A 14274-nucleotide genomic window follows, 5' to 3' on the forward strand; every position below is an offset into this window, starting at 1 on the left:
ATGCACTGGTTTCAATAGCTAAATATAATTTCTATTTGATTTTTTTGTATTATAGTGACCTTGCAGTATTCAATGCATTTTTATAACAAGATAATATAATATTTATTATTTATTCTATAACACCGCATCAATTAAATTCCAGATAAATGTAAATGTTTCTAACTGTGCACTTACATTTATCTAGAATTTAATTAAATGATCAAAATGCATGCATTTTTCTCGTTCTTATGGTTACAGTAACCTGAAGCCGTACCGAGAACACGTTGGTTAACAAGAAGCAGGGTAAACCTGAACCGGTTGCCAGGCTCTCACAGTACCAACACACACTTCAATATTCAACCCAATTCACTCATACCCACAGGCAAATACAAGTTGTGAATTTAACTGCATTAAAAAAACCAACACAGACAAGAAAAGGTGTATATGACCAAATCAAGTGCGTTTACCTGATGTACTAGAACCATCATTCTAATGATTTAGATTTCTAACCTTGGAATGTATTGATAACAGTGGGTTGTGCGTATGTGTTTTGATGTTGGTGTTGGGGTCAGGGGGTCACAGGTTCAAACCCCACTGCAGTCAGCATGTCGTCGTGTCCCTGAGAGACTCCTCACCCCAAATTGCTCCTGTGGGGATTGTCCACAGGATTGAGTATGTAAGTCGCTTTGGATAAAAGCGTCTACATGTAATGTAATAACCGGATTATTTCCTGTCCTCTTTGACCCCTCCATCCTCCAGGAAGATAAGACATGATGAAGGATTTATCTCTGTCCCTGCTTAGTCGTGGGTGTGGGCGATTAGTCTCGTCCAACGGAAACACAGGGAGGCACGATGGTCGGCTGGACGTCTGCTTCACACCACAGGTGCTCCCACACTTGCACATGCTTTAATAGTAGCCTTGCAATGTTGGAGGACACATTATTATAATATACCCACGTTGTATGTTGGCCAATTCGTTTTTTTACTGGTTTAGTATTTATGTTATGAAATGTATTTCCATTATTCCTTCTCTCATGGCAAGCTTTCAATCAAGCAGACATTCATTAATCAATCAGTCCATCATTCCATTCATCATATATTCGATATTTTGAATCAATCGACCAACAGGATTACTTTATCTGGAAGTCCCGGGACTCCCTTCTGCGGTTGTCCAACAGCGGCCGCCAGATTGTGAATGAAGAGTCAGCCCTTCCAAAGACTTACAGCACCCGTCGGGGCCAACTTCAACTCTATTCCCAGGTATGTGTGTGTGTGTGTGTGTGTGTGTGTGTGTGTGTGTGTGCGTGTGTGTGTGTGTGTGTGTGTGTGTGTGTCTATGCAAGTAACTAAGTTTGGCCCTAATGTAACAAGGGATATTGGTTGTAGATAGAACAAGGACAATCAGTGTTTTTCCTGTATACACCTCACTTTCAAGATGCATGTATCTCTGCCACCAAGTCTCTGTAATTAGAATTTGTGGAGTATTTTAAAGGGGGCTTTTTGTCTCCCACAACGCACTGTGATCTATGATCACTGCAAACCATACCAAAATGCATGCATTGGGGATTTCTATCACCCAGCGTCCAACACAGTTATCAGCAGCAATGTTGTCATATAAATCAACCAAACAAACCTCTTCTACAAATATTAGTGATTCATTACTTGTCCCTCCAAAGTGCAATGTCTTCACTTTTTTATAAAGTTTTTGACGAAAAGGTACGTCAGCATTCCTTATGGGTGGTCCACAATTTTCCTAATTAACGGCTCAATCAAGTACAGTGTCAAGTATTTGTTTTATTTTGCTTATGTGCTCATTAAATAGTTGATTACACTGAAGTATCTATATAGTGAGTGGGGCGTTGTGAATGTGTGTGTAAGCCCAAGGGTTTGTTTTTTTGTTTATTTTTGTAATGACCTTCTGTCAACAGGACTTGGTTACCATCGAAACCAGCGCAGTGACCAGAGATGGAAAGCAGAAAGTTGTACCGCGATACACTCGACAAGACAAGTCGCAGTTGAGCACCCTCAAGGAATTAACTGCAGCCATTTTGAGTTACAGCAACACCCAGGTATAAGGAAAACTCCTCTAGGAATATGTGCATTGATCATGTCTATATATACTGTATATGTGTGGGTGTAATACCCATAAATGTATACATGTTGTATAATGTACTGTATGCCTAATGTTCAAGATTTTGTCTGTAGACAATTCAGACTTGAATTATAAATAGAAAAATAATAACCTAATGACACATCAATTATATTTAGGTAAACTAAATTCATTTATGAATATTATTTATATTAACATTGAAGTACTTTAAACTGTAAAGTAAGAAAGAGGTTGGTCATACACCCAACTTTTCAGCTCTACATAGCTTTACAGCCTGTTTTAGCTCATTGTTTTTAATGTATTGTTTTGTTCCTCACTAGCATTCTCATTAACCTTGTTAACAGCACTAGCTAGCACTAATGTTTTTCTTCCCTCCAGTACACCTCCTCCAGACTCGGTCCACTTTTCCTTCCTCCTCTTCATCATCGCCCTCTTGCTCCAGACCTTCATCATCCCATTCCTCCGCCTCTTTGCACGACACAAGTGCAGCCAAGTCCAGAGTTGCTTGGACAGTTTAACCCTGAGTGGCTTCCTGCGGAGGGAATAGCTGACTTCCTGGGGAACCAACCTGAAGGTAAAAGAGGGATGGATGGACATATAGGTTGATGCAAACGTATATAGGTGGATAAATCCAAATTAGAAAATAGGTTTTATAGCATGTTGGTATGAGCCAGGGAAATTATTAAATGACTGATGCACTTGGTCTTTTCATTTCAATAAGTGGCAAAGCAAGACTTGAAAACAAAAACCACACAGGAGCTTCACTGCACAAAGTCAACTTTACCAAATCAATTGTAAAACAAACAGAAACTTCTCCGCAGTTAAAGAGGAGGGGCAAGGTATCAAAAAAACGGTCCGGTTGGATCTGTTCCTCCAGATACCCTGCAGAGACAAGACTTCACAGGTGCAACCCCAGGCCTGGGTTAACGTTTCAGCCATGACCCCCGAAGAACTAGAAGACCCTCAGGTGCATGCTAATGACTGAAGTCTTTTTCAATGCTCCTTTATCTTTGGGAATGTGTGTGAAATGTTGTAATGTTATGTTTAACCTATTGGCCAAATGTCTTTTCCACACACCGCAGACAGCACACAGCTGTTCACAGCACAGTACAGGAGGGGAGCGCCATCATTCAAACATGAACTGGGTCCATGATATGGCAGATGATCCAGGCTCCATTCAAGACAGTCTCAAGACTCATGATGAAGGCAACTATGAAAGATCGATAAGGGGGAGCAGACATGGCAGGATAGGTGTGTGTGTGTGTGTGTGTGTGTGTGTGTGTGTGTGTGTGTGTGTGTGTGTGTGTGTGTGCGTGCGTGTGTGTGTGTGTGTGTGTGCGCGTGGCCTAGCATTACTATATTTGTGGGGACCTAAATCTCTTTACACAGTCACGTGTGAGGACTTGCCGCCCTTATGGGGACAAATTGGAGGTCCCCATAAGGGGAATCATTAATTTTAGGGTGAAGACTTGGTTAGGTTTAGGGTAAGGGTAAGGTTAAGGGTAAGGGTTAGGCATGTGTTGGTTATGGTTAAGGTTAGGATAAGTCTTCAAGAAATGCATGTAAATCAATGTAATGTCCCCTGAAGTGATGTATACATGGTATGTGTGCGCGCGTGTGTGTGTGTGTGTGTGTGTGTGTGGTAAAGATTTGCAGAGACCTTAATGATCTGCATCTGTTCAACAAACATACTCATCTTTCTCTTCATCTAATGGGATAGATATGAAAGAGGATAAGGCCACATGTGAATATTTGTTTTTAGATCTGAAGTGTTTTTTGTTTTTTTCTTGATTTCACACAAAAATACTTTTGGTTGTTTCCCAAATACATTTTCAAATGTGTCCCTAATCCTCTTCTGTAGATAGAAGACCAGGATTTGGCGTGGTTTACGCAAGAAATTGTGTAACATCGGGAAACATTTAAAAAAAAAAAAACCTAGATATTAATTCAAAGCCTAAGTTTAATTTAATTTTGGCATCTAATGAATTAAGAAATATATTTCAACCTCCTCACACTGTACTTTGAATTTCTAAAAATGTTTATTTCCTGACTGCTCTCTAGTCAGGAAGCATTTAACAAACCTTTACATGATACAACTCCTCTGCAATCGATGTAGATGAGGCTCTTTTTACTTCCCCACACAGGCCTGCTTCCTCCTCTGACAGTGGGACAATCAGCTAGCCATCGACCCTGCTTGGAGAACACAGCCAGGGTAAGACTGTTCAGAGTCCTCAGCTTTAGGACTAAACATAAGCATACTAAACATGTATCCACATTATAATATAACAGCAGTATCTCAGTGCTCACCCACATCCCACTTATAAATAACATTTTATTGAGAAACTGAGAAAACAGTGCATGTCTTACAAACCATTTTAATCCCTTTTTTCAACACAGACATCGTCATTCTTATTGGATTAAAATCCTTATTTTTTCAAATTTGCTTTAAAGGTGGGGTAGGTAAGTTTGAGAAACCGGCTTGAGATACACTTAACACTGTGTTATATTCCATGGAATGCTCTTAGCATCCCGATAGCAATGAATATCTTAAGTGCTGGATGGCCTACCTGCCTGTCAGCCTTCCATCTGTGCACAAACTTACCTCGTGCCCTCATTGGTCATGTGCGCGTTCGTGTGTGTTGGAGGAGGGGCTCTGTGAGGAAGTGGCCGATTTGTTCCGCTGTGTATTTTCAAATTCAAGCGCACTCGAGCTGGTTTCTCCAAAATTACCTACTCCACCTTTAAAATTGCAAATATTTGGTTCTCGAACACAACACAAATATACATGCATTTTTGACAAAAATGACAAACTGCTGCAATTTACGTCAATATTTCTTTGTAAAAACAAAACATGGACGAATGCCTCAAAAATAGAAATTAATTCATTTTTCATTCAAGTGAACTTTGATTGGCAGTTAATTGCTTACTTTCTTGAAACATAATTTCTTTGTTATTGGAATTACTTCACTACATTCTATCTTTATATTTTATTAAAATAACAGTAAAATGAAACAGTAAAATACTTTTTACTAGAAAACTACACACTATTATTATGATATATTCCCAACCCCGGGCAATCAATATTTATTTTTAATTGACTGCAATCCTGATTTCTGTCATTGCCATGAAATGAGAGGATATGAGAGCAATAATTCCAAATGGCAGACCGATCTAAATGTAATGTTTCAGCCGAAATGGGAGGGCGCCAGGACTGATGAACACCACACTGCACACTGCCTTCCTCCCATAGCAGAAAGTCGCACCGTGAAAATACTCCATCAGCAGCCTCGGTTCCTCCCGCTGCTGTTTCCTGAAAAGGAGGGTAACAAAGACACATTCTTTTTCTCATCTGGACCATATATCTAGTATCTATTAAACATATCCAGGCCTTGGAACAACCAGCATCTCAGGTTGTGGTAGGGGGACATGGGAAAATATTTGTTATTGTCTGCAAATGTTCAAAATGTTCTTTGTGTCTTCTTTTACATTGTGTGTTCTCCTTTTAGACCCTCCTCCTCCAGTAGCAGGTAGTATTGCAGGACGGAAAGGCCCAGGCAAGCAGAGCTCTTTGGCCTTCTTACAGAACCGACAGCTTGACCTCCAGAATCCCTGTACATCGAGGGATCCTAGCAGAGGCGTGGTTAGGGGTATTCTGCCTCTAGAGCTGAGAGGTATGGAGAGCTTTATGGGCCCTACTATGTTTTTTTGGGTTTTCCCTTTCCTGTAGTGTGTTATACGTTTTATGCATGCAAAAGATTCAAGAGGGAGTCCCCCCCCCCTGCCTGAAACTCCTTTGTTTACTTCCATATTCATCCTTACATGAAATTTGGGTGATTTAAGATTACTTTCTGCATCTAAGCTGAAATGTGGAAGTTTACCTACAATGGAATGATTTGGAAAACGGACAAGAACCCGGTCTCTCCAAGAATATACTGTTTTAATTGCATGTAGGGTTATTAAACTTAACAGACTAGTCACCCTACCTCATACCTTTTGACATATACATACAATAATCCAAGATACAGTTATGCTACCATTCATCTGTCAAAGGGTGTATATCTCAGAGTTAAAATGTATTGTCAGATTTGCAGAACGGCAAACCTGTTGGCTGCCTGATCTTGGGTCCTGATGGGGAGATCATTCAACTCTCGCTGTACAATGACAACCATGACCATGACACTCAGGAGCAAGGTACACGTAGTAAGTAAGCCCTCATGTGAAAACTCTATCTTCATATCTGAAATCTGCACATCTGGAGGAGAGATTCATAGATTATAGCAAAGCAAACTTGAGCCCCGCACATTCTCCTAAACCTCTTCTCTCTTTTTAAGCTGCAAGATTTGCCATCTCTCACTTTGCCTCGCTAATGCTTTTGCTGCCCTACTTTTCTGCCCCACCACCACCCAAGCATCTGTGAGCTCGAGGGGCAGTTATTGAATCATCACTCCACAATATGTCAAACATATTTGCAGGGAGGCCAGTGCCTAGACACAACACTCAAAACGAAATGCTGAGTTGTCTGATTTAATTAATAACAATTATTTTTGTCTCAGCTCTCCAGGTTTTATCTGCAGAAGGAGAGAAGTTACCCTTGGTCATTGTGCTGCAGGCTGAAAAGACACATACAGGTGCACACACACATGCACTGTGATTTTTAAGTTAGAGGAGCATGTTCGGTAGGCAATGCTCTTTGATGCTGTTAAGGCGAAAACTTCTTTACGTGTTGGCGTTGTAACCATGGGGTTGGAACAAGCTACATATGTTGGTTCTTATATGAAACAGACCCTGTCCATACATGACAGTATATTTCATTACATGGTATTTAGCTGACCCTTTTATCCAAAGCAACTCACATCCACTTCAAAACCGTAGACATGCCTACGAGAGCAATTTGGGCGTCAGTATCTTGCACAAGGACACGAGGGGTGTTTCTCAATGTCGAGGAAAGCTGCTCCAGAGCCACTATTTCAAGCATACTATGTCATCGAGTGCCGCCGAAGGACTGTTCCAATGTCCAGCATACTTGGAATTCTACCGAGCCCGGCGTACTTCGTAGCGAGAAATTTCGAGGCTGCACATGTGTAGACTCCGCGGTCTTAAAATCCCCACAATGCTTTGCGCACGGACCCATTTCCCCAAATCTTTGGCAGAAATCGCGCTCCATTTAAGGCGGGGCCTCACCTCATATGACGCACACCTGCTCCACAATTCTTCATTTTCCGAGGCTAGGAAGGATTCTTGCCTCGCTTCTGAAGCAAGTGACATGTGCTACCAAGCAAGCGTCCTCGACATTGAGAAACACCCACAGTGTGTTAAACTGTTAACCCCCTGATTTGCCGTTCTGCCCACTAAAACCTCTGAGCCACAGCCCCCATACCTCTGTGTGAGTCTTCGTGGTTTGCTTTCGTAACTTTAGAACGGTTTTTGCCATTAAGGTCCTGGGATTGGCTTCTAGTCTACATCATAACATAGATTTGCGATGGCTTGAGCAAATGCACACATAGCTTGCAACCTTTTTGTTCCAGGTTTGGATGTCTTGGTCTTATAAACATTACATTACATTACATTGCATTTAGCTGACGCTTTTATCCAAAGCGACTTACAATAAGTGCGTTCGACCAACAAAATACAAACTTGAAGAAAACAGAATCATATAAGTACATCAGGTTTCATAGAGCTAAAACATTTCAAGTGCTACTCAACTGGCTTTAGGTAAGCCAGTCCTTTATTAGTATATAAGTGCTTTGTTAATAGTTCTATCGCTCGAAGTGGAGTCGAAAGAGATGAGTTTTCAGTCTGCGCCGGAAGGTGTGTAAGCTTTCTGCTGTCCTGATGTCAATGGGGAGCTCATTCCACCATCTTGGAGCCAGGATAGCAAACCCACGTGTTTTTGCTGATGGGAACTTGGGTCCCCTTCGCAGCGATGGTGCAGCGAGCCGTTTGGTTGATGCAGAGCGGAGTGCACGTGCTGGGGTCTTATAAACATTATAGTTGAATAATTCCTTATACCTTGTACCTGTAACTGCAATTTTCTAACACCTTCACTTAAGGTTTCTTACCGTCTATAAATGTCTTCTTTCTTCGAGACAAAAGATGCTTTTACAGTACCATTTTCATTGTCAAGACACCTGTACTCTGTGTTGGGGAAATATTTTCCTAGACCCATACCTTTGACGCAGTTTGTCTGTTTGTCCTCCCCTCAATGAGCACAACCTTGGGTGCTGTGCTCTCAGTGTTTTGTCTCCCTGTCCCTGCCAGTTGGCGTCAGCTGATAGAGGTGTTATAGTGCTGTATCTTGTCATGTTAATTATTCTCTCAGAACCAGCTAAATACATGGGTCGTGGTGGGTAGAGTTCTTCAGAATTCGTTTGGCATCCGCTGTATCAACTCGTGGCGCACGACATGTCTTGTGAATTCTCCGGCCGAAGCTCCAAATAAACCATCAGTGTTGCCATCAAAGTTCCTGCTCTCCTCGTGTCTCTCCGAGTCCTGTCTCCATTGCTTCGGAAGTTTCCATCACACTCGGCCAAACTCGTCTGCTTGTGTTTGCGTAGTTTTGCTGTCATAACTTCAACATGACAGAATCCAACCCTGTCTGTGTTTGTCCCCTATCTCACCCTTTGCAGGTGGAGAGTTAGAGCCAAACACAGATGTCCCTGATGGTGACATTCAGCACCATCAAGCCATACACAAGGTCAATGAATGACTACAATGCAAATGTTTAATACGATTTCGGATTGCATGCTCACCTATATGATTCAGATATTTTTCCTGTAGGTACTATACAAAGAAAGACAAACAATAATCCAAGATTTGAATTCAGTATATAGACATTTATCTACATAATATATCGTACTATTTATTTTGTATTATCTTCTTCCACCAGCTTGTAGAATTTCACACATTGACCGAGATCAATGCATGCTCACCCAGCAGCCAGAAAGACCCAGGTAAAACTGCTGTTTCAGTTTATTATTATTTAAAATGTGTATTTATCTTGAACCAAACTTCTTGTTTGCTGGTCCAGAGGCTGTGACGGAGACAAAAACAAAGACTTCAGAGGCAGTGGCATGGACAAAAGTGATTAAAAACCACATTACCCTACCTCCACTGAAGGAGCAGGAGGGGAAGGAGGAGCCAAGAGCAGGCAACACCGAGCAGGGCAGCATCCTTGGATCACATCAACCAGGGTACGTATATAACATTCAGATCTCCTCAGTAGCAGATTACTCAAAAGAGTTAATTCATGGATCTGGAACACCAAGATTTCTAGTTTCATTATTAGTTTCAATGGTCAGCAATAAAGATGAGTGTTGAGTCTCAGTCTTTCTCCTTTTGCAATCTTCATTTTTAAAAGTTGCGATTCATCATTATACTAAAAAGTTAATGTCTTTTAAATAACCATGCATGTGAAGAGATGGTACCTGCAAGCTTATAACCATCTGACACTTGGAAATTGTTGCTAAAATGGAAATGTGAAACAAATGAAGTTTGCATGGAGAAGCTAGCAAGCAGAACATCAACCCAAATGAAGCGACAACAGAGCTCACTGGGGACAAAAGGAGGACGAATACTAAGATGAAGGACGCTGGGGAAGCTGCAGCAACAACAAGGTGAACTGGGAAATCTCAAAAATGACCCTGTTTAAAACATAGCAGACACTTACTGTAGCAATGAGTAACAAGCTGTACGAACGCACACAGACCGACGGTCACCATTTCATTAAGGAAAAGGGGGATGAAACGAGGGAAGAGTGAAGCATCAGATGGACAGAAGACATCGAGGGCGAGGACGGAAGGAGGGTGGGAGAGGCAAAAGACGAAAAGTGATGCTGAATCAATAAGGAGGCGGACAGAGGAGGAGAGGACTAACAGAGAAGAGGCAGACACTCAGCACCATTCTGCTCTACCGCCTGTAGTGAGTACTACAGTAATTGACTGGTTAGTAACCTGCAATGTACTCTGCAATGCTGTGGCTGCTGCTTCCATCAGTCTGAGGAGAGCATATCAATCCTGCAGAGAAAGATGGGTTTTTAAGAACATTCTCTCAGTCACTGAAACAAAGATGTGCCTCAAAGCTTTCTATAGTATGTGTTAAATAGACAGCGAACACATACAAATGAAACGAGATATAATTTGTCCTCAGAGGATGCCAGACAAAGGAGGAGGGAGAGGAGAAGAGAAGACGAATGAGAAGAAAAAAGAGCGAGGAGAAGTGGCGAGACAAAAGGACGAGTCTGCAGTAAGGAGGAAGAGGAGAGGGAGGCTGAAAGACAAAGAGTTGGCTGGTAAGACACTGCAGAAATTCAGGAATGAGACGACTCTTGTTATGAAATGCTACCAAAGTGAATCATGAAAGTGAAGAGAGGTAATGATGACATAAAGAATTGTTATCACATCATCAAAACATCTGCAACATGTATTGCAGAAATGCATTTTGTTTTGGAGCAGAGAAATAGCATAAACCCTGATTTTAATGTTCTTAGGGAAAAAGACGTCATCTAGAAAACATTTGTGAGATGAAATGACTGTAGTTGTCTCTGTAGAAGTGGTAAGACTGAAGACACCCAGCGTTATTTAGATAAGTGGCATCTCTTTTAATTGACATTCCTTTAATTGTTTTCTCTGAAGAAATCAATGAGGAGCCCATGAAGAAAGAGGAGGAAATAAACCAGAACATTAAAAAGGCTTCTCACCTAAAATCGACCGAGAGGCCGTCTGCAACACAAAGACACAATAACAAAACCCATTTCGAGGAAGAAAAAGAGCATGTTAACATCAACGCTGACAAACACAGCCAATCAGAGAGCCCGCTCGGGTCCGCTGCATCCCCGCTCAGCCCGAAGAGCCTGAAGAGGTCTTCTGCCTCTTTCTGTGAGGGTGTGGAGCATGCCAGCGCTACGGGTCTCGCTCCATCACGTGGCTGCTTGTCTTCATGTTCAACCGTCATGATAGAGGAAGAGTTGATGCTGAACCCGATAAAGCAAGAGGTTGGTACATTACATAACACTTCATTTAATCCAAAGCACAACAGATGCAATAAATCATCATACAACTCAGAAACATGCAGGTAGCATAATAAATAATAACTATATGAGTCATTCTACAGGAAAGGTGGAATCTGGGTGATACAAATCTGCTGAAATGTATTCCTTCTAAACACATCTAAAACCTGTTAAATAGTAATAACTAACTCTTAACTTGATGAATCCACAACAAGTAGGGCTTAAAGTATTTTTTATTATTTGTATACATTATACAAAGCTTATTTATATAGGAACGTCACTGGTGTTACGTGTTACCAGGAAGAAGAGTAACACCAGTGACGGTAACACCACCAGTGACAATTTGGAGAAAACACTACCATTTTAACAAAATGGCTGCCATCTGTCAGACCAAATATGGCTTCAGTCAATATCAAAATCGTTTAACTCTTCAGTACAATACATTTTCCCCTTCTAATGTTCACCCCAGGGCTATGAAATGAGTAACACTAATGACAGACTTGAAAGACGCACGTAAAATTTGAAGATAAAATGACACCTTTAACAAACAAAGTAAGAAGTATCTGACTTTCCTTATGTCTATGTCCACTGCACTGCCTCAAATGATCTCTTGTTACAGGAGGCATTTCAGAGTCAGTACATTATTTCAAAAATAAAAGCGTGTTGTGTAGCAGTAACACCAATGACGTCATTTTGGGTGACTGACATTATTGGACATTATTAATAATAATTTGCGGTTTTTTTACCATTTCAGTGTTAGCCTATATTTAATGTATGTAATGTTATGTAAATATGAATGAGATTTATTTATTGAAAAAAAAACATTTTAAATGAAAACTATAGGCTCCACTTCCATGTATGATCAAAGTGACAAGGCAGTTCCTTGAACTTGGCATTTTAAATAAATTGCAATTTATGTATAGCCTACATTTTTTTTTTATTTAGTACCATTGCAAAGACGATCTCTATTTATTCAACATATATAATGAATTTGAGTATTAGGTCAACGTCATGTATTTTGGTGTCTGCAAAAGTAAGTGACAGTACTTCCACCTTTTCTGTAGAATGACCCACACACCATTGTATTGCGGTTGTTTTTGTTTCACATACGTAGAATAAAGAGTCCTTTTTCATGTGTTTCACTGACATGTTGTTAATCTTTCAAATGCCACCTGAATGACAGTTTATCAGAAAACGACCACATGATATTAGGTACTGCTGTAATAATTACACACAAAAACGACGTGTGTGTGTGTGTGTGTGTGTGTGCATGTGTTAGTCCTCCAGGCCTAGAAATGGCCTGGAGGAGGAAGAGGTAGCAGCTGTGCGTCTTGCCAAGCGAGCGGAGAGACGGAGGCAGGATGTGGAGAGGAAAAGGAGGGAGCGGGAGGAAGAGGAGTTAAAACAGCAGAAGAGGGAGGAGACAGAGGAGAGGGTGAAGAGTGAGCTGGAAAAAGACAGGAGGAAGAGGGCTGAAGAGCTCAGGTCCATACTATTTTTCTTCAAACAATATTAAAGTGTCCATATGAACATTGAAACCGACAGAACGGCCAATTAATGAATAGTCAATGTCCATCTCCAGACTGAGGAAGCTGGCAGAGGAGGAAGAGAGGAGGAAGTACGAGGAAGAGGAGCAGGAGCGAGTGAAAGGGGAACAAGCACAACGAGAAAGAGAGAAGAGGAGGCAGGAGGAGAGGAGGCGGCAGATGGAGCGACTTCAGAGGATGAGAGAGGAGGAGGAACAGAGGAGCAAAGGTGAGAGGAGGAGAAAAGCAATGAGACGGAAGTAAGAACAAGCAAACAAATCAATTATCATGAAATGCAAAATCAAAAATGACCAAAAGTGCTTCACGTGATCTCCTCTAATGAAACCCTATAATGTTAACACTCGATTTCGCCGATTTCTTGTTGCCCCAGCTGGTCGACACCTCTTTTAGCAGAAACAAAGGCTACATTAATGTTACATTAATTGCCAGGCAACAGCTTCGGTTCATGTTAATTTACAAACTCTTCAGCTAGAACCGTAGTTATATTAAAAAACATTTTAGAAGGCCTCACAAAATACTTAAATGTAAATTATAATTCAAATTGTCTACTTTCAACTTGGTCTACTTTCAAAGAAAATGTATTTCTCAAAAAGACATTTCCACCAACAAGGTTGCTGCAGCTGTTAAAAGGTTCCTGCAGCATCAGGTCGGCATCTTAGCGGATGGTGAAGGGCTAATTGAACTTTGAATTGCCACATATGAAATACACGACTGGTAGCAATCTAATTTCCTGGAAACTATATTTGATCCTCTCCAGATGAGCTCGAGTGTCTGCGCCTGGAGGAGGAGAGGCAGCAGGAAGAGGAGAGGAAGAAGCTTCTGGAGATGGAAGAGAGTGAGAGGATAGAGTACCTCTGCAGGAAGGAGCAGGAGGAGGAGAGCAGGAGAAACGAAGACGAGCAGCGTAAAAGGAGAGAGGAGGAGGCCACCTTACAGGCCGCAGTGGAAGCAAGGCTGCAGGCAGAGCAACTTGCAAGGTACACTACGTTTCTGTCTCATCAGCCTTTATTTTATATTATAAATCCATACACATTCAGATGCTTCAAACCCATAACATGTTGTATTCTGTTCTCGTATCATGACATGAAATGATTGTCCAGCTCTGTGTCTTTCTCGTTCTGTCTTCCTGCAGAGAGATGGCGCTGTTGCAGCAGCAGTTGGCCGTTCAAAGGCGTCTGTTGTTGGAGGCTGGAGGTCTGGAGAAAACGCAGGGTATATCTAGACCGTGGATCTACTCTTACTTTGTTACAGTTACTGGGTGTAAATCCAACTACAGCTGAGACCATAACCCCTGACTGATTGTAACCTCTTTTGAGATCACTCCTTAAATGGTTAAATGATTATGAGAATTCAAGTTAATAGAGGACATCAACAGATGGGTGTCGGGCATCTCCGAATCAACAAGTCAATGATGCTTTAAAGAAAATACCATTGCCCATTTGTCAAAGACAATACCTGATTTCCTCTTTTGATATTTTATATGTTTCTATAAAATAAAAGGATTTTAAATATTGCGGCTGTCCTTGTTGTATGCATGTCTGATAATTTACAATTCAAGACCAGGTCACACTTTTGACAGATTTAGAATAAAAACAGTCAAGGATAAAACTGAATCTCAGTACAGGAATAAAAGC

General features: G+C 41.2%; 1 protein-coding gene across 1 annotated transcript; it reads left to right on the forward strand.

Annotated features, from left to right (window-relative positions):
• The first annotated feature begins 752 nt into the window (after positions 1–752).
• On the forward strand, positions 753–14082 carry LOC117466382 (uncharacterized protein KIAA2012 homolog). Its single transcript, XM_034109589.1, has 20 exons — positions 753–863; positions 1108–1239; positions 1908–2048; positions 2468–2690; positions 2929–3056; positions 3172–3340; positions 5596–5760; positions 6173–6280; positions 6643–6717; positions 8716–8783; positions 8976–9056; positions 9119–9279; positions 9580–9702; positions 9817–10006; positions 10235–10376; positions 10720–11078; positions 12373–12578; positions 12676–12848; positions 13398–13617; positions 13773–14082. Exons 1-20 carry the CDS (start codon positions 753–755, stop codon positions 13918–13920), a joined length of 3123 nt encoding a protein of 1040 aa, XP_033965480.1. The 3' UTR covers positions 13921–14082.
• Positions 14083–14274: the final 192 nt, after the last annotated feature.

This window comes from Pseudochaenichthys georgianus, chromosome 21 (genome assembly GCF_902827115.2).
Source record: "Pseudochaenichthys georgianus chromosome 21, fPseGeo1.2, whole genome shotgun sequence".
NCBI classification, from domain to species: Eukaryota; Metazoa; Chordata; class Actinopteri; order Perciformes; family Channichthyidae; genus Pseudochaenichthys; species Pseudochaenichthys georgianus.